The 27,054-nt window shown below is 43.1% G+C and overlaps 4 protein-coding genes across 4 annotated transcripts in view; 3 read left to right on the forward strand and 1 right to left on the reverse strand.

The window, feature by feature from the left end:
• The first annotated feature begins 8,283 nt into the window (after positions 1-8,283).
• LOC134284091 (uncharacterized) overlaps positions 8,284-27,054 on the forward strand; it is a 225,861-nt gene continuing 207,090 nt past the window's right edge. Inside the window, exon 1 of the mRNA XM_062842375.1 lies at positions 8,284-10,849. Coding sequence (XP_062698359.1) covers positions 8,321-10,375 — 2,055 coding nt within the window. The 5' untranslated portion in view covers positions 8,284-8,320 and the 3' untranslated portion in view covers positions 10,376-10,849. The remainder of the gene's footprint in view (positions 10,850-27,054) is intronic.
• On the forward strand, positions 13,538-14,750 carry LOC109418498 (protein TEX261). Its single transcript, XM_019692700.3, has 3 exons — positions 13,538-13,791; positions 13,966-14,267; positions 14,331-14,750. Exons 1-3 carry the CDS (start codon positions 13,722-13,724, stop codon positions 14,556-14,558), a joined length of 600 nt encoding a protein of 199 aa, XP_019548245.2. The 5' UTR covers positions 13,538-13,721; the 3' UTR covers positions 14,559-14,750.
• Positions 15,744-16,811, reverse strand: LOC109413070 (ribose-5-phosphate isomerase). Its single transcript, XM_029857558.2, has one exon. It carries the CDS (start codon positions 16,646-16,648, stop codon positions 15,842-15,844), a length of 807 nt encoding a protein of 268 aa, XP_029713418.2. The 5' UTR covers positions 16,649-16,811; the 3' UTR covers positions 15,744-15,841.
• LOC109413068 (THO complex subunit 5 homolog) lies at positions 18,547-21,008 on the forward strand. The gene is made up of 4 exons (XM_019686737.3): positions 18,547-18,765; positions 18,830-19,577; positions 19,666-20,627; positions 20,694-21,008. The coding sequence occupies exons 1-4, from the start codon at positions 18,655-18,657 to the stop codon at positions 20,931-20,933; spliced, it is 2,061 nt and encodes a 686-aa protein (XP_019542282.3). The 5' UTR covers positions 18,547-18,654; the 3' UTR covers positions 20,934-21,008.

Raw genomic sequence — 27,054 nt, forward strand, 5'->3', positions numbered from 1 at the left:
CTCCGCCAGCTTCCGATATTCCTGCTTCGTTCTGCACACCACAACGATATCGTCCACGTAGATCAAAATGTACGTGCACACGCCGTCCACGATTCGCAAGTAGAGACACGGGTCAGCCGATGACTGATGAAACCCCATGCCTTTCAATGCTGCATCAATCCGCTGGTTCCATACCCGCGCAGCCTGCTTGAGCCCGTAGAGACTCCGCTTCAAGCGGCACACGGTAGACGGATCACCATTCGAGTACCCCGGAGGCTGCTTCATGAAAATCTCCTCCTGCAGCACGCCATACAGGTACGCGGTCTTGATGTCGATGTGCTTGACGATCATTCGCTGCTTGCTTGCAATTGTTAGCACGGTACGAAACGTGATTTGCTTCACCACCGGTGCGAACACCTGATCGTAATCCGTTCCGTACTTTTGGGAAAAACCCTGTGCGACCAACCTGGCCTTGTATCGCACGGTCTTCCCAGTTTCGTCCAGTTTACACTTGTACACCCACTTACATCCAATCACGTTGCGTTGTTGGGGTGCTTTAGTGAGGGTCCACGTGTCGTTATCACGAAGAGATGCCATCTCCTCGTCCATGGCAGCTTTCCACTTCTCGCTTTCCGGGCTCGCAATCGCTTCTCGATACGTACCTGGTTCTGCGCACTCGCTCACGGCCAGCCCAATCGTGCCGTCGTATCTCGCTGGTGGAACGCCAAAGTTCGTCCTCTGTGAACGCCGCAGATTATCCCGAGCAACTGGAACGACAGCTTGCTCCTCCTGCCTTGGTACTGCCTCGATGAAACTGCCATCGTCGTCGTTTTCGAATCCGAAAAATTCTTCCTCGTCTTGGGAATCGTCGTGGGAAACTTGCTCGCCAGTTTGTCCACAATCGTACAATCGAACTGCAACCTGTTCATCGTCGTTGTAGCACTCACCTGGTAGGTCACGAACGGTGCCATCTTTCACGCTTTTACCTTTTTCGTCGAGCTCTAGGAATCGCACGTCACGGCTGATGACTACCTGGCCTGTAGAAGTGTTCAGCAAACGGTAGGCTTTGCTGTCGGACGCGTATCCAACGAAGGTCATTTTGGTTGCCTTCTCTTCAAACTTCTTCCTCTTCTGTGGCGGGATCCACACGTAGGCGCTGCAACCGAATACCTTCAGGTGCTGCAAATCCGGTTTCACACCGAACCAGATCTCGTACGGAGTCGATCCGATCGCTGATGATGGCAACCGATTCTGGATGTACGCCGCTGTGTTCACAGCCTCTGCCCAAAAACGACGAGGTAAGCCAGCATCCAACAGCATACACAGTCCCATTTCGTTTAACGTTCTGTTTCTCCTTTCAGCCACGCCGTTTTGCTGTGGAGCGTACCCAGCGGTGAATTCAGCCTTGATTCCTTCCTCTGCGTAGAACTTGCGCAAAGCTTTGCTGGTGTACTCGCCACCCCGGTCGGAACGGATGACCTTCGGCTTCCTCCCGAATTGCGTTTCGGTGAACCTCACATACTCACGGATTTTGTCGGCGACCTCGGACTTCTCCTTCAGGAAATAGACGACCGTGTAGCGGCTGTGATCATCAATCATCGTCATATAATATCGGCACCCGCCCGGTGATGTTGTCATAGGACCGCATACATCGCTGTGCACGATATCCAGCACCGCTTTCGACTTCTTCTCGGCTGCCTGTGGAAACGCCGGCCGAGCCATCTTTCCTTCAACGCAGCACTCACAGGTCTTCAGGATGCCACAGGGTTTGATCTTCATTCCGGTAGCTAAAGTCCGCCGCTCAATATCGCCAATCACATCCGGATCTCGGTGGCCGAGCCTTCGATGCCACGTGTGCAGACAATCGCCGTTGTGCTGCTTATCACTCACTTGTAACGATTTTTCAGCCACGTTCAGTCGGTACAATCCACTGGTGCGATCTGCCGTCGCAATCACCGACCCGTTGTACACCAATCGACACTGGTCCGCATCGAATTCTGCACGCACACCTTTCTCCGCGAGCTTCGGTACGGAAATCAAATTGCCTTCAAGTCCCGGGGCAAAAATCACACCGGTTAGCGTAATCGACACTTTTTCATTACGACCGTCCACGCACTCGATTTCACAGTCACCGACACCTGCCGTGTGCAGCACTTTACCGTCGGCGGTCGACATCATCGGACGCACAGTTTCATCGAGACGCGTAAAAGAACTGCGATTTTTCGCTAAATGGGACGTCGCGCCCGAATCGATCACCCACGCACTCGAATCTTGCTTATCGGACCGCACCATAAACGTGAACGACTTTGCGTCGTTTTCGCGCACTGTTTTGGCCTTGGCCTTTTCTCGCTTCTGATCCATCTTGCCGCCGCTCTCCGCCAAAAACGCCTTGCAATTTCGCTTCCGATGTCCGGGCTTGCCGCAGTGATAGCACACCACGCTTTTCTGCGATGCACTTGCTCCGCCCGTTCGCAGCACTTGTTCGTCGGAACCGGACCGTTTCCGGAGCTTATCCGCTTCGTCCAGCAGCTTCACCTTAACGAGCTCCAGGGTTAGCTCATTTTCGTTGCGTGCTTCCAACGCCGTCGTCAGCGGATTGAATGATTCCGGAAGTCCCCGCAGTATCAGCGCTACCTTCAGGCACTCTTGCATCTCGAATCCGGAATTTTCGAGACGTGCATACTGCTTCTCTATTTCGGCGAGATAGGCCTCCATGTTATCACCTACCTTGTAGTTCTGGTTCGTGATCTGACGGAGGAGGGTCACCCGTTGCCCCAACGTGGTCCTCTCGTGATGTTCCTTCAGAGCCGCCCACGTGTCTTTCGCCGTCGTCTTGTCACGAATCAGCCCGTACTGGCTCTCATCCACCATCAAGTGAATCGTGGCCAGCGTCCTCTCGTCGCTTTCCGTCCAAGCGTCCGTCAACGGTACCGGCGGGGTACCCGGCTCCACGTGCCTCCAGAGCTGCTCCCTTCGCAGCAACGCCTTCACGGAGAACGACCATGATTGGTAGTTCGAATTGTTCAATTTCACGATTTTCGCCCACTCCATTCCGTCGGGAAAAAACAGCAAACGTCCACGCTTGAATTTTCTGGATCTGGAACCTCCGGCTGGGCCAATAACCTATTGGAGATTCGGCCGCAAGGAAGAGACTTTTTCCGGGAGAAAATGAAATGAACACGTGTGGTCCAGTTAATGGTTGAACTACTAATGAAAAATTCTTTATTACAGCTCTATGTGCTACAGCTATGGTTGCTATGGTAAATACATAGCAACGGCATGATGTTGCCAAATTCAAATTTGCACCGATTGCTTCGATGCTTCAACAAAAACAGGGTGTCAATAAGATACCTAAAGCTAGGAAAATTCCTACCGATTTGGTAGGTAGTCAATTGGTGTTTGTTGTGTTATTTTTTTTTTTTTTTTTTTTCTGCCGATTTGGTAGGTAGTCAATTTGTGTTTTGTGTATTGTGTAATGTTTTGTGTGTGTTAGGTAAAAATTTAAACAGCCACGTGTACCCATTGCCCTGATCCTTGTTAAGTAGTTTTTTATTGTTTTGTTTGTAAATTTCTAAACTTTCTGCAACATCAAGTTTCCATGGGTTTGTAATGTGTCGTAAGAGTTTAATATTTGAAGTATTCATAAAATGTCCTTCATTGAAAATATGTTCAGCAACTTTAGATTTAAAATGATGAATGAGTCCCTTGTCTGTGTCTTTGTGTGCTTTTGATACTTCCGTTATGTGTTCTTTGAATCGTGTGTTGAGTGTGCGTTTTGTTTGTCCTATGTATATTTTGTCACAGTGATTACATGTTACTTTGTAAACACCAGATTTTGTTAAGTTGTCCAACGGGTCTTTCGTAGATCCTAAGAGAGTTTGAAGTTGGTTAGCTTTGCTTGTGAAAACTAATTCAAAATCAAACTTTCTGAGAATTGGTCGGAGTTTTTTGGTGTCATTGTTGTAGTTCACAGTTATCCGTTTAAGTGTAGGTTCTGTCCGTGTCAGTGTAGTCAAAGAACGTCTGTATTGTTGTTCTGTCTTTTTGTTGATGATCTGTTGTATTGTTTGTTTTGTGTAACCGTTCAACTGTGCTGTTTCGAAAATGTAATTAAGTTCTTTCGTTTTTCCTGTTTCACTAAGTGGAAGTGTCTGCATTCGGTGTATCATGTGATTGAAGGATGCAATTTTGTGTTGATGTGAGTGATTTGATGAATTTGGAATAGTGCGTTGAGTGTGTGTCGGTTTTCTGTAAATTTCGAAGGAAAGTGTTGATTCTTGTTTTACGATGAGTATGTCCAAAAATGGTAGTTGGTTGTTCTGTTCAATTTCACAAGTGAATTCGATGTTTTTGTGTGCATTATTGATATTGTTCAAGATTTCAGGTAAAAGATGTTATTTTATTTTGCCATTGTAATAACAAAGTAATTTATTTATTTATCTACAGTCTTCGATTTTTATGTCGCACAGACTAAAACTTAATTACTAATTCTTGATTTAAAAACATTTCTACTTAGGCTAAAGTCATATAGATAGTAAACAACATTAAACAATTGACAACAAACATTCAGTGGATTGTTTTGACCGTACTGCGTCCGCTGCAGGGGTTGCCGGAAAAATTCCATCCTCCGAGTAACTCTCTCTGGTGCGTTGAGACGTAGTCGCGATAGTAGCTCAGGACAGTCAATGTTGCTTTCAAGCAAATCGAAGATAAATAGCCTCTGCAATAACGTTCTTCTATCCCTCAGTGTTGGAAGTCTGATCAGCGCACAGCGGTGCTCGTACGCTGGTAGATGAAGACGGTTTTGCCACGGTAGCCCACGGAGCGCAAATCTTAGAAACGCCCTTTGCACCCGTTCTATGCGATCGATATGCACTGCATGGTAAGGACACCACACCACCACACCATACTCGAGGATGCTGCGAACCAGAGAGATGTACAGCGTTTTGAGGCAGTAAACGTCGTTGAATTCGCGAGTGTTGCGTTTTACAATCCCCAGTACAGCATATGCCTTGGCAATAACAGAGGAAATATGCTCAGTGAAACGAAGTTTGCTATCCAGCAGGATACCAAGATCTTTGATGAGGGAGACTTTGTTCAAGGTACAGTCCTTCATTGTATACCCGAACGTAATCGGCGACCGAATGCGTGCGAATGTTATGGTGCTGCATTTCTGCACATTCACTTCCATTCCGTTCCTATCACACCAATCCAAAACACGTTCGATGTCCGTCTGCAACGCACAGCAGTCCACTAGAGATGAAATGATGCGAAAGATTTTCAAGTCGTCGGCGTACATTGTTTTGAAGGAATCCAGTTCGCTACACAGATCGTTCACAAAAAGCACGAAAAGAAGAGGGCCGAGATGGCTACCCTGGGGCACGCCTGAAGTAATCAAAAACGGTTTCGATTTCACTGTCCCAAGTTTTACAGATGCAAAGCGGTTGTTGAGGTATGAAGCGATCCAGCTGGTCATCCAATCGGGAAACCCAAACCTTCTGAGTTTTTCTATTGCCAGTTGGTGGGGAACTTGGTCGAAAGCCTTCGAGAAATCCACGTACACTGCGTCAATTTGTTGGCGTTTGTCAAGGTTTTCGATTATCATCGACACATAATTCATCAGATTTGTAGTTGTAGAACGTTGTTTGACGAAGCCATGCTGCTCCACGGCAATAATGTTCTGTACCGCTGGGTACAGAAAATCTAACACCATGCTCTCGAAAACCTTAGGAAAACAGCTCAAAATGGAGATCCCTCTATAATTTTGGACATCGTGCACATTCCCGGCTTTGTGAATGGGTGTGATTAACGCCTCCTTCCACTTCAACGGAAAAATGGTTTCTGCCAGTGAACGGTTGAAAAGAACCGATGCAGGGAGAGCTAAAGAAGTAGCGCATTCCTTGATAAAAGACGGCGGCAGCCCATCGGATCCTGGTCCCTTGGAGTTGTCCACATCACGTAGCTTTGCGAAGACGGCACGTTCCGTAAAGACAGTGGTAGGAAGGTTGAGATCGAAAGTCGGCAGTCTGTTCAAGTACGTTTCAGACAAAGGTGGTGAGTTATTACTTAACACGCTTCGAAAGAAAGACGAGAATAAGCTTGCGGACTCGACCAACGTTGATGATGTTACTCCACGATAGTTGACAATTTCAGGAATCCCGTGATTCGAAGTGCGGCTGCGCAGATATTTCCAAAAATGCTTCGGGTCATCCTTCATATTACTCTCGAGTCGGGAAATGTATGATTGAAAGCGAGCTGCGTTCAGAGAATTGAATTGGCATTCTAAGTCGCGCACCTGTGCTTTCCGATCATCACTTCTCAATCGAAAATATTTCCTGCGAGCTTTCCTTAACCTGTTCCGCAAATTTCTTAGTTCACCGTTCCACCATGGTTGTTTATTCCTAGGCAGCTGCGATTTTCGTCGTAAGGGTACATGTTGCCGGAAAATTGAGTCTAGTTCGTCATAAAATCTGTCCACAGCACCGTCCAAAGAATCCTGGTTTAGTATTTCCATCCAATTTGTTTGCGAAATGGCAGCATTCAAAACTTCGTAATTGCAATGATCAAAGTCAAAAACAACATGTTTCTTAACAATGCTAAACACGTCGTCAACGTATCTCCACCAGACTTCAGGAAGCTGTTTGTTGTTTTCTAAGCGTTTTTCCAAATTTGCCATAAAAATTTCACTTAAAAATGGAGAAAGTGGATTGCCCATGGGGGCACCATTAAGTTGTTTGTAGGTTTCATTTCTGAACGAAAAATAATTTTCTTCCATACAAAGTTTGGTTAATTTGATGTATGTACGAACTTTCTTAATCCAATCTGAATTTGAATCTTCATATTGGTTCAGAAGCCAATCTTCTAGTAGGTTAATGGCCTCTTTAACTGGAATGCTTGGAAATAGTGATTTAACGTCGAATGAAACTAAAATTTCATCGTCGTTAACGGATAAATTCTGTACTAGTTCTGTGAATTGTTCGGAATTCTTGACAGATCTACTGTGAAATTTTTTAGGCATGTTTTGGAATTCTTGTACTAAATATTTGGCAATTTTGTGTGTAGGTGAACCAATGGCTGAAACAATCTCACGCATTTCATTTCCAGGTTTATGAACTTTGGGAAGTCCTTTTATTCTTGGCAATGAAGGGTTAGATTCTTTCAGGCTTTTAATGACGCTTCCTAAAACTGGTGTAGACTCTTTGAGAGTTTTGTCAACACGTCTTACTAATCCTGGAAGAGGATCAGTACGTTGTTTTCGGTAAGGTCCATTTTGAATCTTGTTATTCATTATTTCATCATAGTCCTCTTTGTTCATGATTACTGTTTTGTTTCCTTTGTCAGCTTTCAGATAGAAAACTGGTTTCTGGTTAAGTTCTTTGATTATTCGTTGTTCTTTCAGGTGTTCTTTGTTCAATTTGTTTTGTTGTGTGTTTTGAATAGTGTTAGCTGTTTGTGTTCTGATTTCTTGAATCTGTGGTGTCTGTAAATTGTTCGTGTTGATAGCTGTTTCAATGTCGATTATGGTTTGTGTTGAATCTGGTTTAGAGTGTACTGCGTAGTTAAGACCTTTGTTGAGAAGGGTCAACTGTTCTTCCGTAAACTGTTCGGAAGAGCGATTGACCACTAACCCAGTTAGTTCTTGTGTTGTGTTTTGTGGTTGTGTAGAAGAACATGTAAACTTCGGATTTTGCATCTTTAATGCTTTAAGTTTTTTATCTAGTAATTTCCTTTTTCTTTCTGATTCACAAAATTCTGCAACTTTCACTTTTGTTAGAAAATTAGGGAAAGATTCAGGATAATCTTTCGCTAATTTTAAATGGAGAGAATAACATTCCAAAGTTTTCATGTTGATCTTGCTGTGTAGTTTTTTGATGCTTTCTTTGATGAGTGTTTGTTCAAGTGTCTTTACTATGTTGGGGTTTGTGGCTGTTTTAACTTTTACCTTGTGACTTACGGGAGTAAGCCTGTACTCTATACACTTCTTGAGAAACGCGATATCCTTGTGTAATCCTGCGATGGTCTTCTTCAACTCGATGAACTTATTCGGCTCTGACTTTGGCTTGGTTGCCATCTTCACTTTACTATTACTTTAGAGCTTTTAGTAGAACTTGTTACTTCAGACTCTAGTTTAATTTAAAAACACTTCACTAATACTTTACTTTTGCAAAAGAAAATAAAAAATGAATAACTCTTTTAAAGAAAAACTAGAAAGGACGAGCAAATTCCTTTTAATTCTACTACTGTGCTTATCTTCGGACAGATAACAAAAGTGAAAATTGCAGAATTTTGTGAATCAGAAAGAAAAAGGAAATTACTAGATAAAAAACTTAAAGCATTAAAGATGCAAAATCCGAAGTTTACATGTTCTTCTACACAACCACAAAACACAACACAAGAACTAACTGGGTTAGTGGTCAATCGCTCTTCCGAACAGTTTACGGAAGAACAGTTGACCCTTCTCAACAAAGGTCTTAACTACGCAGTACACTCTAAACCAGATTCAACACAAACCATAATCGACATTGAAACAGCTATCAACACGAACAATTTACAGACACCACAGATTCAAGAAATCAGAACACAAACAGCTAACACTATTCAAAACACACAACAAAACAAATTGAACAAAGAACACCTGAAAGAACAACGAATAATCAAAGAACTTAACCAGAAACCAGTTTTCTATCTGAAAGCTGACAAAGGAAACAAAACAGTAATCATGAACAAAGAGGACTATGATGAAATAATGAATAACAAGATTCAAAATGGACCTTACCGAAAACAACGTACTGATCCTCTTCCAGGATTAGTAAGACGTGTTGACAAAACTCTCAAAGAGTCTACACCAGTTTTAGGAAGCGTCATTAAAAGCCTGAAAGAATCTAACCCTTCATTGCCAAGAATAAAAGGACTTCCCAAAGTTCATAAACCTGGAAATGAAATGCGTGAGATTGTTTCAGCCATTGGTTCACCTACACACAAAATTGCCAAATATTTAGTACAAGAATTCCAAAACATGCCTAAAAAATTTCACAGTAGATCTGTCAAGAATTCCGAACAATTCACAGAACTAGTACAGAATTTATCCGTTAACGACGATGAAATTTTAGTTTCATTCGACGTTAAATCACTATTTCCAAGCATTCCAGTTAAAGAGGCCATTAACCTACTAGAAGATTGGCTTCTGAACCAATATGAAGATTCAAATTCAGATTGGATTAAGAAAGTTCGTACATACATCAAATTAACCAAACTTTGTATGGAAGAAAATTATTTTTCGTTCAGAAATGAAACCTACAAACAACTTAATGGTGCCCCCATGGGCAATCCACTTTCTCCATTTTTAAGTGAAATTTTTATGGCAAATTTGGAAAAACGCTTAGAAAACAACAAACAGCTTCCTGAAGTCTGGTGGAGATACGTTGACGACGTGTTTAGCATTGTTAAGAAACATCTTTTACCTGAAATCTTGAACAATATCAATAATGCACACAAAAACATCGAATTCACTTGTGAAATTGAACAGAACAACCAACTACCATTTTTGGACATACTCATCGTAAAACAAGAATCAACACTTTCCTTCGAAATTTACAGAAAACCGACACACACTCAACGCACTATTCCAAATTCATCAAATCACTCACATCAACACAAAATTGCATCCTTCAATCACATGATACACCGAATGCAGACACTTCCACTTAGTGAAACAGGAAAAACGAAAGAACTTAATTACATTTTCGAAACAGCACAGTTGAACGGTTACACAAAACAAACAATACAACAGATCATCAACAAAAAGACAGAACAACAATACAGACGTTCTTTGACTACACTGACACGGACAGAACCTACACTTAAACGGATAACTGTGAACTACAACAATGACACCAAAAAACTCCGACCAATTCTCAGAAAGTTTGATTTTGAATTAGTTTTCACAAGCAAAGCTAACCAACTTCAAACTCTCTTAGGATCTACGAAAGACCCGTTGGACAACTTAACAAAATCTGGTGTTTACAAAGTAACATGTAATCACTGTGACAAAATATACATAGGACAAACAAAACGCACACTCAACACACGATTCAAAGAACACATAACGGAAGTATCAAAAGCACACAAAGACACAGACAAGGGACTCATTCATCATTTTAAATCTAAAGTTGCTGAACATATTTTCAATGAAGGACATTTTATGAATACTTCAAATATTAAACTCTTACGACACATTACAAACCCATGGAAACTTGATGTTGCAGAAAGTTTAGAAATTTACAAACAAAACAATAAAAAACTACTTAACAAGGATCAGGGCAATGGGTACACGTGGCTGTTTAAATTTTTACCTAACACACACAAAACATTACACAATACACAAAACACAAATTGACTACCTACCAAATCGGCAGAAAAAAAAAAAAAAAAAAAAAAAAAAAAAAAATAACACAACAAACACCAATTGACTACCTACCAAATCGGTAGGAATTTTCCTAGCTTTAGGTATCTTATTGACACCCTGTTTTCTAACAGGCAGATACACCCCCTTTTTTACAAATATGTACCTACAATTTTGTACCTACATTTTTATACCTACACTTTTACCCACACACGTACCTACACATACACTCCTAGTATAAATACCACAACGAATGCGAGGTTTTCTTCAGTCGAGCACTTGACACTGAAGAAGTCTGTAAGTCACAGACGAAATAGGCCTATCTGTCCGAAGATAAGCACAGTAGTAGAATTAAAAGGAATTTGCTCGTCCTTTCTAGTTTTTCTTTAAAAGAGTTATTCATTTTTTATTTTCTTTTGCAAAAGTAAAGTATTAGTGAAGTGTTTTTAAATTAAACTAGAGTCTGAAGTAACAAGTTCTACTAAAAGCTCTAAAGTAATAGTAAAGTAAGTTATTCAAGTTATTCAAGTTCGCGATAAACGCACACCTTGGATAACTCGAGGCATAGAACAAGCTATCGCTGTACGAGATCTCGCGTATGCGCTATACGCCCGCAATCCCAACCGAACCAGAAATAGCAATCAGTGGAGGGAGTACGTACAAGCCCGTGATCGCGCAAAGACTCTGATCACCAACGCCAAGAAGCAATACGCCGACCGAAACTTCTCTGCTGACCTCCCTGCCAAACAGCTCTGGAGTAATTTGCGTAGGGAGGGAGTACACAACAACGAAAAGAAAGCCACACCATCCAACAATTTCGACGCCCATCATCTCAACCAGTTTTTCACGGAGGGGCATCTAGCACTTCCAAACAGTCGCAATGCAACGGTTCCGGTAACTCAGGAAACAGCACCTGCCCACGTTCAAGAAGAACTGAATTTTCAACCCACCAGCGTAGAGGAAGTAGCTAGAAGAATGTTCGAGATAAGTTCAAATGCTACTGGAAGCGATCATCTCCCAATCTCCTTCGTGAAAATGCTGAGCCCCTTCATACTTCCACTACTGACACACATATTCAACACCATTATCGCAGAAAAGACCTTTCCGTCTTCCTGGAAAAAAGCTGTTGTAACACCGATTCCAAAATCAGGTAATCCAACAGCCCCTAAAGATTTCCGCCCAATCAGTGTCCTGCCATCGATCTCGAAAATCCTCGAAAAGATTTTGCTTGCGCAGATATCCTATCATCTAGACGTCTCCAATCCACATCTAATGGCCGCACATCAATCCGGTTACAGGCGGGGGTATAGCACCACCACCGCACTTACAGAAGTCACTCACAACATCTACCAACATCTCGACAATCAACACTGCACAATAATGGTTTTGGTCGATTTCTCGTTAGCTTTCAACTGCGTCAAGCATCGAATTCTCTTAGACAAACTGAGCCGGGAATTTGGATTTTCCCCGGCGGCCTGTGACTTGATCTCGTCGTTTTTGAACCAACGAAGGCAAACTGTAAAGCACGGCGACGCCACGTCAGAGGATCTGCCCCTAATCGATGAAACACCCCAAGGATCGTGTTTGAGTGCCATGCTGTTCAGCCTGTTTATTAACAGTCTACCGAGTGTCCTGAAGTGCAAATACCAGCTCTATGCCGATGATCTTCAGATTTACGTTTCTGGCCCTATCAGTCAGGTTGATAGACTGGTAGACATCATCAACCGAGATCTGATATCGATCGAAGCTTGGACCCGGCACAATATGCTCACACCGAACCCTAAGAAAACCCAGGCAATTGTGTTTAGTAGGGAAGGCAATGTCATCCCTCAGAACGATATTGTCTTCTGTGGAGAACCCATTCAGCTTTCCGATAAAGTTACCAATCTGGGTCTTGCTATGGACAAGAGACTATGTTGGACAGACCAAGTCAACGATGTGGTGAAACGGGTCTACAGCACACTGCGGACTTTTCGTCGATTTCAAAGTGTGTTGTCGCTCGCCACCCGGAAAAAACTCGTTCAAGCTGTCATCGTACCACTGTATACGTACTGCGATGTTGTATACTACTCGGGATTGACGGAAGCACTAAAGCAGCAGCTACACCGAAGCTTCAAATCGGCCGTACGCTTTGTTTACGGTCTTCGCCAACGGGATACCACGGAAGAGGTACGCCATACCATTCTGGGAAGGGACCTCCTGGACAACTATAAACTTCGAGTCTGCTGCTTCCTACGACGCGGCTACCTCCGTGAACAACCGCCGTACCTGCTTCAACATCTTCAACCGGGGGCGAACATTAGAGTACGCTCCTTCGTCCTACCACATCATACTACGTCTAGCGGGAAGAGTGTCCTTATCAGCGGAGCATCACTCTGGAATCATCTGCCTTTGGCCCTGAAGCAAAAGCCTACACTAACAGCATTCAAGAGTGGTTTCCAATAATAATATTTTGTTAGATTGTCTAAATTGATAGCTAATAGGTTCTAATTGATTTCCTTCACTAATTGCTAATGTCAAATTGTCCGATTCACCTTTCCTTGACCTGAGCAAAAGTTGTAATAACTAACAGGCTGCCGTTTTCTAAATAAATAAATTACAAATTACAAATTACAAGTTAAACATACTTTCCTAAGAAATGTTCGGCAAATCCGAGACCGAGTGATCCACATGCAATGAAGTTGAGAACTACTGGTTGCTTATCACCTTCAACACTTACCATTCCTTCATGATCGATGTAGTAGAAATATTCGCGTATTTTCGGAGCCGGCGACTGCCCTTGGACGTATTTGATATCTGACGAAAACTGCCTCTTTGTTGTTGCTATTACAAGTCGTTTAAATATCATTTTTTCAATAAATAATAAGAAATTAAATTGCTTTGATATTGTCGAATAAGCTTATCACAACAATCGCAATCCACAACCAAAACAAAACCATCTGATTGGTATGTCAATTTCCAATTCCTACGAAGGCGTGTATGTCGAGTTCCAAGGTCATGATCGCGTCGCCGCGACGCTGAACGAACGGGCGCAGTGACTGATAAGAGCCGTTCCCAAAGGGGGCGATACGAATGACGTTTCTCGATGTCAAAATTCGCGACTGTTTTGCGTCCGTCTGCGGTGATCGCTTTTTTTGCCCTTCCACATCGCAGTTTTTTCTGGATACGACTGATGGAAACAAACCGAAACAGAACGACGATTGTGAAAATCTAAATTTTTGCTTGAAAATGAATTCGTAAAGTGATACAGTTTAGTTAGATTGTAAGTGTAAGGTGTAGTCTGTTTTGTAACAAAGTTGTACAGATATTTACTGTATCCGGTGACCGAATCGAGGGCAGAATGACTTTCCTCAGTCTACTGAGCTACTTCTCCCTGCTGGTGCAGATCTGCTTCGTAACGGTGTCCATAGGTTTGTAGAGCTTCTCTTTCCTCCAGGGGATGGCCGAGCGAATAATTTGACAGTAGATTAACATGGTGTTTCCTTTTGTACACCAAGTTTCCTTTACGTCACCCGCTAGGCAATCTGATGGAGTTATTGGCTCCGGTCCAACACTGATGATAAAAATCTTATGTTTACTTGCAGCTGCTGGCTTGTACTACCTTGCCGAGCTGGTGGAGGAATACACGGTCATGGCCAAAAAGGTCATCACCTGGATGATAATGGGCTCCGTTCTGTTGTACATAATTTTCATCTTCACCGAACGTTTCACTTGGACACTAATACTCTGCGGCCTGGGAGCACAGGCCCTGCATGCAGCTATCCTCAAGAACTTTCCGTACGTGAAGTTCCTTTCACCTTGCTTTCTAGGCGCTGTGATACTACTCCTAGTCAACCACTACTTGGCATTCATCTATTTCCAACAGCAATTCCATCCATTCACAGAGGTATGCTTAGGTACTTTGTTGGAAACATTACCGTCGTTCACCATTGTTCTAACAATCTTTCAGGTCATGGCCTACTTTACGTTGTGCTTGTGGCTGGTGCCATTTGCGCTGTTTGTGTCTCTCTCGGCCAATGACAACGTCCTTCCGACGAGCAACGAGAGGACGCATCTGCTAAGCGACAACGACGTGGTGACAAACTACTTCTCCAGCCGGAAGAAGATCGGGTTGCTTTCTTTGTTCAACTACGCGAAGGAATCGCTCCTCCCGGAGCGCAACAAGAAGGCATTTTAAATTTTACTCAAACGATCTCCCATACTACCATTGCGATAAAACTCTGCGCCAGTTGAACGAATTGTTGAGATTTTGAATTGAAGATGAAGCAAAGCAACCATTGCTGTTATAGGAGACAACAAGAAACGTCCAGCCCAAACAAGCTTTATACCTCGGGCAGACATGTGAAACTTAAATCAAATCTTTGTCATGAGAATAGGACAGATCGGTGAAGTACTAGATTTGTAGTAATGAGCTGAAATTTAGTATAGTGAGAAGGTCAATTCTCCATTTCTGCAATGGAATGGTGCAAAAAGCGGGGGTATTATGATTCCTTGCCTAATTTGATGCTATTTGAGCAAAACTTTGGGCAAGTGTTGATGTTTTCTCCATTTCTTGCAACATGAACAACATAGTTATCCAAAGTTTTGCTCAAACATCATCAAATTAAGCAAGGAATCATAATACCCACGCTTTTTGAACCATTTCATTGCAGAAACGGAGAATTGACCTTCTCACCATACAAAAATTCAGCTCATTACTACAAATCTAGTACTACACCAAACGTGTCCCATTGCAAATAAATTGCCAAACAAATCTAACTTCAAAATGATTGACAGTTCTTAGGTCGTTTTGAGTAAAAGGCGCATATTACATCAATACCCTCTATTTCTATAGGTCACTGCATGAAATTATCTCCTTCTCTTTCACTCTTACAGAAATTATGTAAACAACAAGGCCAAGAAACGTCAAAATCCCATACTAAATCAAAACAATGCAGTGCCCTATTGACTAACGAGTCTAATGAGTCTCCGAAGCAATGGTTGCTGTGATTCCATTATCACATCAAGTTAGGGTGTGAACCATTTCGCTTATTCGTTTAACTTTTAGTTAAAATTTGACACTTCGATAGTTATTTTGAAAATAACCCTACTCCCGAGCAGGGTTAGTCTTGACAGTTCGATAGTAATTTTTTGTTCGCAATGATTTGGCTGCGTACTGTATTTTGTTCCAAATAACTACTCGTCTGTCAAATTTCAAATGGACCGCCGTCGTGGTTATTTTTTAACTTTTCGATGGCAAATAACTATCCAAGTGTCAAATTTTAACTAAAAGTTAAACGAATAAGCGAAATGGTTCACACCCTTAGTAGGTAGTTGTAGTTGTTCGTTCTGCCATCATTTGTACGACCATCGAAAGAAACCATTGTTTTTTGTTCCTTTGTTTTTAATTTATTGAACATAGCGATAAAAAAAAATCAAAATTGAATAAACATTTCGAGTGAGATACGATAACCAACCACTTTAGGCACTTCTTTCGGTGACAGATCCATCGGCAAGCCCAAAGTAAGCTTTGGATGCCATTTTCACGAACAGTCCCGTCTCAACCACCCCGGGAATCATCATGATATCTCGGTTCACCGCATCCCAGTCAAAATCTCCTCCTTCCGGGAAATGCCAGTCCAGAATGAAGTTTCCATTGTCGGTAACGACGGGACCGGCCTTGGCGACGGCCATCCGCAGATTCAACTTCCCTCCATACTTGGCGGCCACCCGGTTCCTTATGGGAACATACGCCATCGGAACCACCTCGATTGGAATGCCCTTTTTGTACTGCTCTCCCAGTTTCTTGGAATTCTTAGTGTAATCAGCAATCACCACCAACTGATCGGCACAGGAGGCCACGATCTTCTCCTGCAGTAAACATCCACCGCCGCCTTTGATGAGCACCATATCGGCGTCCACCTCGTCGGCCCCGTCAATGGCACAATGGATCCTGGGGTGTTGCTCCAAATCGCCCAGCACCAGACCACCTTCGATGATCAACTGACGGGCCTGGAAGCTCGTCGGAATGCATACCAGTTTCAGTCCCTCGGTTTTGACCCGTTCGGCCAGGCGTTGTACGGCGTACACCACGGTTGAACCACTGCCCACTCCGACCACTGTGTTATCTCGTACGTACTCGTCCACCGCTTTGAAGGCGGCGATCTTCTTGGCTTGATCCAGACTCATTTTTGTTGCGGCTGCGGTGACGGTGCCAAATGTGCGACTGAATGCAGGATTTATGTAACCAGAGAATAGCAATCCGGTTCCAAGGAAATGTCGAAGCATAGAAAAACACAAGACACTGCTGCACTAATGTTGAATGGTGAAAGTGCAATCCGTTTGAACCATGTGCACCGTCCTGATTCTTATGTTATGCCGTGGTAGCTAAGGCTGATATGAACTTGTTTTGATTACCCTCTCACAGACCAGTTTTACGGTTCTTACCTTGAAGATAAACGGTAAAGTCAGATAAATTAGGTAGAGAAGCGAAGATTGAACACCGGGATAAAAATCGACCATAGTATGTATTGACAACGTTTCAGTACAATTAACAGAATTTTGCAACAAAATTTGTTTGGGTGTATGTTCCCACCAGTATTGATTGATGCACCAAGCGAAAAGAAGAAGTTTTGACATCCAAGCGGTGTGCCGTTTACATCCATCGACCAATCAGCGTCGAGGATCTTATCGACGGCACACCGCTTGGATGTCAAAACTTCTTCTTCTTTTCGCTTGGTGCATCAATCAATTAGCATACGTTGGTTCGTTTCGCTGCTAAAATTTGTCTGCGTTGGTTACACTTTTTGGGTGGTGCATGGAATAATCGGTTTTTTTTTATGCTACTTCCTTTGGTGTTTGACGTGTGAACAAATATTTTGAATGATTGAACATTTCGACAATGATTTTTCATAAGGGCCTAACTGACTTGATCGATTTCTCTTCGTCAACTCTCTCGTTTGCTTATAACTTGATCAAAACGAACAAAATCATTATTCCTTTTGTTCCTACGGCAAGATGTAGTTACCTCCTTCGCATTTCAATCAAATTTTTTTGGGAATTCTCAAAACACATTCTGTAATAACACAAAGAGAGGATCGATTAAGAGAAATCGAAAATGTCAGTTAGGCCCTAATGAAGAATCAGTGTCGATTAACACCAAACATGTCTAAAGGTCCAATCTGCAGAAGAGAGGCTCTCTTTGGTTTCCCTCTCTTTCGTTAATATCTCAGCTGTTTATTTGTATTATGATTGTCTCCTTGCATTGAACGATGGTCGAAACAATCGTTTTTTTGATTTGTACTGAAAAAATAGTTGAAAAGTGTACCATTACATTGCAATAATTCAAAGAGAAAGTGAACAAAGAGAGCCTCTCAAATGCAGATAGGACCTATTGAAATGTTTGGCCTGAATGTGTACGGTAATCTAAAGAGCAAAGCAAGATGCAATAGTACATTTTGACAAAATTGAACCTATAGTCGATTGAGATTCTATGTGGATTAATCACACGCTCTCGATCAAACCGCTGTTCTAAGAGTGTGTGAGTGAGAGCAGAGGCGCTCTTGAACACGAGGGGCTCATGCATCCGAAGAAAAAAAACATATTGTACAACTTTCATGCCAGCGCATGAAGATCAATATTACAGGGCAACTCAGCCATTACGCATTTGCCACCGTGCTGGAAGATTATCGATCTTTTGACCGATCTTTTATGTAAAAAGTTACAGTATTTTTATAAAATTTAATGCTAATGGGGTAAAAATATTTAAAATATTTAATAAATTTTATTCTATAGTTCTGATAAAAATGTAGTACTTCTAGAGTATTTACTATATTTAGGGTGTGAACCATTTCGCTTTTTCGGTTAACTTTTAGTTAAAATTTGACACTTCGATAGTTATTTTGCGTCCGGTTAAAAATAACCCTACTCCCGACCAGGGTTAGTCTTGACAGTTCGATAGTTATTTTTTGTTCGCAATGATTTGGCTGCGTACTGTATTTTGTTCCAAATAACTACTCGTCTGTCACATTTCAAATGGGCCACCCTCGTAGTTATTTTTTAACCATCCGATGAAAAATAACCACCAAAGTGTCAAATTTTAACTAAAAGTTAAACGAATAAGCGAAATGGTTCACACCCTTATTGAACTGCCCCTCGTGCCAATTCGATAACCCCGCTCTCCCGTAGGCTGCTTTTGACAGTTCTCAAAGTTTGCGGGTTCGCTTCTGTTTCGGCTGCTCGAAGTTAGATTATTTTCGAAATTTCCTAGTATTTTGTCAAGTTTTTTCCGTAAAATGGTGAACAAAACCGAAACAAACGACCGCGAAGGTGGCGACAAGAAACGCAGGAAGACCTCTGTTAACGAGTCATCGCCGACGAAGATTTCCCGTGAGGATTTATATGCGGTAAGTTTTCCTCATTCTCCGCGCGTTTGTTTACATTGTTTTCATCACTCTCTCCCACCGGTAGAACACAATCGCTTTCGAGGAACAGGAAGCCGCCAAGCGTCCGCCGGAAACGGATGCCCAGCTGTTCTACGGAACGTGCGACGAACTGAGGAAGCTATTCGATGAAATAGCCGCCTTGAAGAAGGATAACTCCGAGGAGGCCAAGGCTGCCATCGCCGAAAAACGGATCGAAGGATCGCTGGCATTTGTTGCCTTGAAGAAGCTGAACCGATTGGACAAGGTTCGGATTCGTGATGGACGGGAAGCATTACATAAGGAAAAACTACGCGTCGATAGTAACCGGCTGCAGCTGCAGAACTTGCTCTACGAGGCGGACCATCTGAAGAAGGAGGTTCAGCGGTGCTATCTGTTCAAGAGCCAGGACGAGGAAATCGAGCTGGTTCCGGTGGATGAATTCTACGAAAAGGCACCGGAAACGATTTCACGTCCAGAGAAGACCAAGGAAGACGAACATGCTCGGCGCTTGGCCCGATTGGAATGGGAGCTCCAGCAACGAAAGGAACTGGATGCCCATTGCAAAGAGCTGCAAGCTTCGAAGGCGAAAATCGCCGAGGAAATTGTATCGAAGACGGAACGGTTGGATTCGTTGGCTCCACGGTTAAAGGATTTGCTGGCGGCGACACGGCCTCTGCAGGAAGCACTCGATATGCCGATCGAAAAGGGCTGGGAGATACAGAAAACGGTTCGTCTGTTGGTGCAACCTCTGTATATGCTGTACGCCAATGTTACGGCCTATGGAGAAGCTTGTGGTAAGTTTCGGGACAGATACTGAAAAGAACCGAATGATGGTGGTGCAAATCCTATATTAGGTACTGATAAAATCCTTCCTCATTACAGATCCGTTGCTAACTACGTCCGTTCAGGGTGACGAGGAAGAAGCCCGGCAGATTGAAATAACCGGCAATCTTGACTGTGAATCTGATGACGATGCGGACAACGAACGTGAAACAAGGGGAAGCTACAATCGACGCAAGTCCAGCAAACAACAAGATCCGATGAGGCAGAAGCGCAAGGCTTTAGTCAAGCCACATCCGTTGAGCGTCACTATCACTATCCGTAGCAAGGAGGGAAAGGAATCGTTGGCTCTGACGTTCCAATACGTTCCGAATACAGGGTTCGTTACGGTAAAGTGCTCGCTAGTCGATTTTGAAGTGAGCGGAGTGGCGGCAGGCGATGTCATGTCACAGGAAAACATCCTCAATGAGCTATTCCCGGATGACAATGGCGAAGGTAGCCCAAACCCGAAAACCAAGTTCCAAATTCAGGAAGTTGGGATCGGAATGGATAAATTCATTTCGATGATGAAGGAAAAGAATCTTGGTAAACCCTATAAATGGGCTCAGGAACTATGTGGAATCGAGTTTGTAGATTCCGGCGAGAAGTTTTTGTCGGATAGCGATAAATGGCAAAAATCCATTCCGACTATAATTAAAGCCATTCGCACCAGATGGGAGGCACGACTTCGGTTGTACCAACAGGTTCACGAGCTGGAAACTGGCAATGTAGACATAACAATGAACTTGGAGCACAACAATCCGATTCGCATTTCGAGTACCTTGGTTCAGTGGACGGCGCTCTCCTATGCGGAATACGTTGCTTCGAATGTCACCGGTAAATTCGTGGACCACATTAACTCGGCCGGAAATGATCTCTACTTCCGAGCGATCATCACACGTGGCTCAGCAAAGCTGGAGTGTTACATTTGCATTCCGTGTGACTTCCCGGAAAGCACGCCACTGTGGTCACTCTCCTTGAACTGGAATGGGAAACATTCAGCGGGTGACTGCGCTGCCGTTAGAGTAAGTTTGTCTTCCCATTTTTTTGCCTCCCTTTCATTACTAATGCACTTTTCGATCGATTTACAGGACATGGAATTTTGGACCAACAGTCTGCAAGCGCCCAAGCATCCGAAGTCGATCCTGTCGTTGCAGCTTAAGCGAGCAATGTCTTGCCTGGACATCTATCTGGAAACCGAAGGACCGTCCTACACGCCGGCAGAATTTACTCAGGACAAAACCTATCTGAAGCCTTTCCGTGGGCGAGCCCGATCCCGCCCGTTCCGCATTGCGTCCAATGGGAGCAGCTCGGTATTCACGCAAATTTGAATGTGTGTTATTTTTTTTTCTTGTAAGGCGATTACTGAATAAAGCTTAAACTTAAAAGTAATTCAACAACCTAAATGATTATCTAGTTTTATTTTTGAGCATCAAATAGCATCAATATCTCTCTCTTCTTGGCCTGCTTCTCAGCTTAGTGTTCTATGAGCACTTCCACAGTTATTAACTGAGAGCTTCCTCTGCCAATGACCATTTTGCATGCGTATATCGTGTGGCAGGCACGAAGATACTCTATGCCCAAGGAAATTTCCTTTACGAAAAGATCCTGGACCGACCGGGAATCGAACCCGTCACCCTCAGCATGGTCATGCTGAATACCCGTGCGTTTACCGCCTCGGCTATATGGGCCCTATCAATATCTAGCATAAAATTAGCCAATTTCCAGCAACTGCTATTATTTGTCCGTGGCATCAGTCGGTCTGCGAGCAATCGTAGGGAAAATTGAACAACCCAACTAACATTTATTGTGAATGTAAACGTCAACAAAGCGTCCTTAATACGGCTTGATGCTGAGTTACTGTGCTGTACATATGGACGGAAGCTTCTATGCAAGCCCTATACCAATGAATCTGGCGAACTTAATCAGCTTGTACATGCTGTGCGATCAGCTTCTATGCCACCAAGTCATAGCTCTTTTCTCGGCTCCTATGTAACCACTAACTGAATAACATCTTGAGAAGGCGCCTTTACAGCCTTTTTGCAGTTGTTAAATAATAGTTTTACGGCATCCCCAAATTACACGATTAAATATAATTAGATTATGGATACCGTGACGCAATACATGTGGAACTGGAATTATCACTTTTAAAATTGAATAATTAAAGTACTTGCCGCTAGTTGGAATCGAACTCCCGATCTCCGTATCCACTGGTCCCGATGATGTCCTCGCTGCCACACTGCTATATATAAATAACATAGAAAATAGCCCGTTTTGTTTTACTCCAGACAAGGCTTCATAATTGTGCCACAAGAAACCTTACCCAACTTCATCTTGCTGTAAAAGCTTGTGAAACGTCAAACGCAATAATGTTTACATTGAACAAGCTGTGTGGTTGCGCCAACAGATTCTTCTTCACAGCTTCTAGCTGAAAGAGTGTTATTTAAACGGCTACGAAGCGCTGCTGTTTTGTGTTTTGGCAACATTACAAAACGTACTGTATAAAAGCAGCTGTTGTAGTGGCTGGGACTCTTACTCGATTTGCACACCTTCCGGAAAATCTTCCGGCATTGAATTAAAGTGCAATAAAAGCAACACAAATAATTTTACATCACAGAGATGGATAGCTGTAAAGAATTTGTGTAGTAGCTATATATTCCGCTTAAAGTTTGTTTTGACAATAATGTATACATCCGACAAGCCGTGTTGGTAAAACAACAGTTTCTTTATTACAGCTTCTAGCCGTAATAAAATCGCATAACGGCCTTTAAAGCGCTGCTAGTTTGGGGATTTGTCAGTATAACGAATTGTACTGTATACTAGCAGCTGTTTTGTTAGTGGGGACTGCTATTCGATGTGTTCAAGTTTTCACATCTTCCGGGAAAACTCCCGGAGTTGGAATAGAGTGGAGTAAAGGCAGCCCCAGTGACAAGCAATGGATTTCTGAAAACCGAGTTTGGTAACTGGATGGTGCTTGTATTGCAGTCGTGTATTAGCTTATGCTTTATATTTGACTAGCTTTCCTTTTATTCAGCGTTGACTGCTTTTACTTGATGGTTACACAACAGAAAGCAAATGACTGAAGCTTATAGCGCTGAAAATGTTAGTTGGGAATCAACCCCGGTGGCAACTTTGGTTGTAGCGAAGACGGCTAATAACAAGACAGACAGCTCCCACCCTATCGCAGGCGACAAGGTTGAAACGCCCTCAACGATTCACAGGAACATTAAACATGACTGTGTGCGTGTACATGCAAATACGTACATGGAAGCTGTAGCATCTCACGCACACTTATTCATAATGTTGTTCCCGAGAGTCGTTCGCGGCGCTAGTGTGCTTGAATTTCTCAGAGTATATGGAGCATTAGGGTATGTCTGTCTTGTTATTAGAGCATCGCCACGGGAGTCCTCATCGCTATCCCTATTATTGCTGACTGCACCCCAAATTGGACTGACACAATAGTGTGCACACACTTTCAAAGTGTGATTACAGCGCAGGGATACGTCGGATCGAATTGAGGTCTTCGGTGCACTTATTCCTTGTAAATGGAGGAATAAGTGCCCCGAAGACTTCGAGACGATCCGAGGCAAATGTGCACTTTTATCACACTTTTTAGGCGTACCAAAAAAAAGTGAGATAGTCCAATTTGAGATGTAGTCTGCAATATACCACTCCTTTTCGGGTGCTATTTTAGGATAGCACCCCACCTCCCCACCAGTGGTTTCTATTTTGGGTTTAGGGACTTCAAAAACATATTGATTTTCCACCGTGCGTTGCTAAAAGTGGTCCTTACTTTTTATAGACGTAGTACAAACTGAAACATTAAATATATCCAAACTTTTGACGAATCCTGCATAAAATGGCATTAAGGTGTCACAGACAGGCACACGTAACACTTCTAATACTTCGTCACAGACAAGCAGACGTCTCCGGTCTCCCTCTAGTCATCTCTTATCGTTTTATTTTTTAAAGAAAATTTAAACCAAATATTCTGTAGTTTGCAAATTGTTCCCAGACGGCGCTCACATAATTTTTGCTCTTGCTTGACGTTCGCTCACTACCGGCACCTACTGAGCGTTTTGTGAAATAGCGTGTTTGGCATTGGGGATTATGTTTACATGACGATGATTTTAATAGCAATTTTTTTAAGTGATACGTTTGCTATTCAAAGTCATAGTCGTGGAAACATATTCACCCAAAATAAAGGGACTGAGTTTGGCCAATAGAGTGGCCAATCATAAGCTAGGTGACAATAGTGAGCGAAAGTAAAACTTGAACAAAAACGCTGCGAACGCCACAGATGGGCAGTTGGCCAACTATGAAATTTTTAAATAAACGTGCATCGGTATACGTGGAAATTTTTAGTACTGCGTCTGTTTGTGATAGGGTTCTGGAAAACATCTAGTCACGTAAGACAAAGTAGGGAAGTGGAACCATCTCGGCAGGGGTCCTATTTTGGGCACTTTTCTGCTATAACTCAGCCAATTCTGAAGCAATTGACACAATTTTTGGAACGCGATGAGATACGTATATTATCTAGCCGTGTACACAATTTCAAGTCAATTGGTTTGGAATTGACTAGTTATAGCGAAGAGTGCCCAAAATACCGGCCGCTGCCCAAGTGGTTCGTTACCCTACATCAATATTCACCTCTTGCCTTATTTATCCACTTTTGTTCATTTTCCACACCACTGTTCAGCTCACTTCACCGCAAAATGTAAATAAAGAAAGTGACGTCACACAAACCATCGGAATAGCAACTCAATGCAAGATTTGAGTGGGTCCCCAAATGTGGAAACCCATCGCTAATCCCATGTCGCGTCCTTATTTTTCATTCCCGTTTAGATACCACCGGTGTGAACATGGGTCCCTATTCAGGGCCCGGAAATAGGGATAGGGACCCAGATAGGGACGCCCGTGGCGATGCTCTTAGCCATCTTCGATTGTAGGCACACAGGGAAGGAGAAGGTGTTTGCTTCTGCAAGACCGAGCATCCCTTCTTTAGGATGAGCGGCTCAAAACAGCTTCTGTTCCCCATGTTAGAGGCGATTGATTAACGTTCAAGTCAAGGGAAGGACTCTAAGTTCAACTGTGCACCCTCCGGAAAGTAGGGGATTGGTGTCAGGCCCTACGAGCCAGCCGTTAAAATTCATTGCAACGGAAAATCAGCAACAAAATAATACGAACCGAAACCAACGGCAACAACCCCAGTGAACAAAAAGTACTTGCGATTGGAAGTTCGGAACGTGGAACTGCAGATCTCATATGGCCCATATAGCCGAGGCGGTAAACGCACGGGTATTCAGCATGACCATGCTGAGGGTGACGGGTTCGATTCCCGGTCGGTCCAGGATCTTTTCGTAAAGGAAATTTCCTTGACTTCCTTGGGCATAGAGTAGGGTAAAGATTTCGGCCTGAAAAACGGTGCAGTGTCTGCCAAGTGAATAAGACTGATACAGCCTTAGCTCACGAGAATAAACACCAGCACCTGCTCGACCTTCGAGAAGGGAGCCATCAGTGTAACATACGATGCCGTCTGAAATACTTCTCTCCAGATAACCAGATGTCCACTCTTCCCGGGAAGGGAATTTCGTGGAAAATGTCCTATATGGAAAATTACAAGCAATTGTAAGATCACTTGGAGCAAGGACAACTTTGTCCCAATTCACCAAAAGTGGAAACAACGAGGTGTGTGTTGAACTGCGGTTCACAGGAGTTTCCTCTAGTAAACCGAGTACCCATAGGCGGTAAGTGCAAGAAAGTGCTTCTTGTTTGAGATGAATGTGTAGTGGGGCAACGTCAAAGAGAACTTCGAGCGCTGCCGTGGGAGTTGAAGAGAACCCTCCAGACATCGCCATTAAGCACATCCTTTGGAGATGGCCTAATTTTGATTGGACCGTTCTCACTTCGCCCTTTTGCCACCACACAAGACATCCATAAGCCAATATTGGCCGAACAACAGTTGTGTAGATCCATTTGATATACTTGGGTTTTAGACCCCAAGTTGTACCAAAGGTTCGCCGGCATTGCCCGAAGGCCATACAAGCTTTCTTGATTCTGAACTCAACATGAGGTGTCCAGGAAAGCTTGGAATCAAGAATGACTCCAACGTACTTTACCTGTTCAGTCACATTGATTTCAGAATCAAAGAGACGTAAAGGTCGAATACCATTACGGTTTCGCTTTTCCGTGAAAAGAACAATAGATGTTTTACTCGGATTTACCGAAAGGCCATATTGGCGACACCAACCCTCAACTACCTGAAGAGCGTTTTGCATCAGGTCGAAAAGAGTGCTGATGCATATACCGACTAACAATGTTAGGTAGTCGTCGGCAAAACCATAAGTAGGAAAACCGCTATTATTGAGTTGCCTCAATAGCGTATCTGCTACGAGATTCCATAAAAGTGGTGATAAGACTCCCCCTTGGGGGCATCCACAAACACTCAATTTCCTAATCGCCGCTTGACGCAATGTCGTGAAGAGATGTCGGTTTTTGAGCATTTGGTGAATCCAATTGGAAATCATTGGAGATATACCATGACCCCATGCGGCTTCCAATATGGCATCGAAAGGCACGTTGTCAAAGGCACCCTCGATATCTAAGAAAACACCCAAGCAGGATTGCTTTTGAGCGAATGCCTTCTCGATATCGTAAACAACTTTGTGTAAAAGAGTCACAGTGGACTTTCCAGATTGGTAAGCATGTTGGTTCACATGAAGAGGCACATTGGCCAGATGAACATCACGGATGTGATGATCGACTATGCGTTCTAAGCATTTCAGAAGAAAAGAGGTCAAACTGATAGGTCTGAAGCTCTATGCTTCTTCATACGACGCGCGACCCACTTTCGGAATAAACTTCACAGTAATATCCCGCCAGGATTTGGGAATATACCCTGTAGCAAAACTGCAAACAAGTAGTTGTTTCAAAACATGTTTGAAATGATCAAATCCCTTCTGAAGCAAAATAGGATAAATCCCATCTGCCCCAGGAGATTTGAAAGGAGCAAAGCTATTAAGTGCCCATTCAATCGATTCTAAAGTTATGATACTCCGAGCCGAAGCTAAAGAATCATAACTACAAGAAAAGACATCAGGTTCATCCGAAGATGTAATATCCACACATCCGGGGAAGTGTGTACTGAATAAACATTCCAAAACTTCCTCATCAGAGGAAGTGAAATCACCATTTGGCAAACGAAGTTCGTTCACTTGAAAATCCTTAGATTTTGCAAGGATTTTGTTCAATCGACTGGCTTCACTCAGACTGGAAACATTTGTACAAAGGTTTTTCCAGCCGGATCGTTCAGCAGACCGAACCCAGACAACGAGTAATCGTATAAGATGTTGCATAAGATGATAAAGTGGAGGCCATATGCGTAAATGCCTCCATTTAAGCGCATGTAAAATGTACGCATATCGCCTCCACTTTAACATCTTATGCAACATT

This window comes from Aedes albopictus, chromosome 3 (genome assembly GCF_035046485.1).
Source record: "Aedes albopictus strain Foshan chromosome 3, AalbF5, whole genome shotgun sequence".
NCBI classification, from domain to species: Eukaryota; Metazoa; Arthropoda; class Insecta; order Diptera; family Culicidae; genus Aedes; species Aedes albopictus.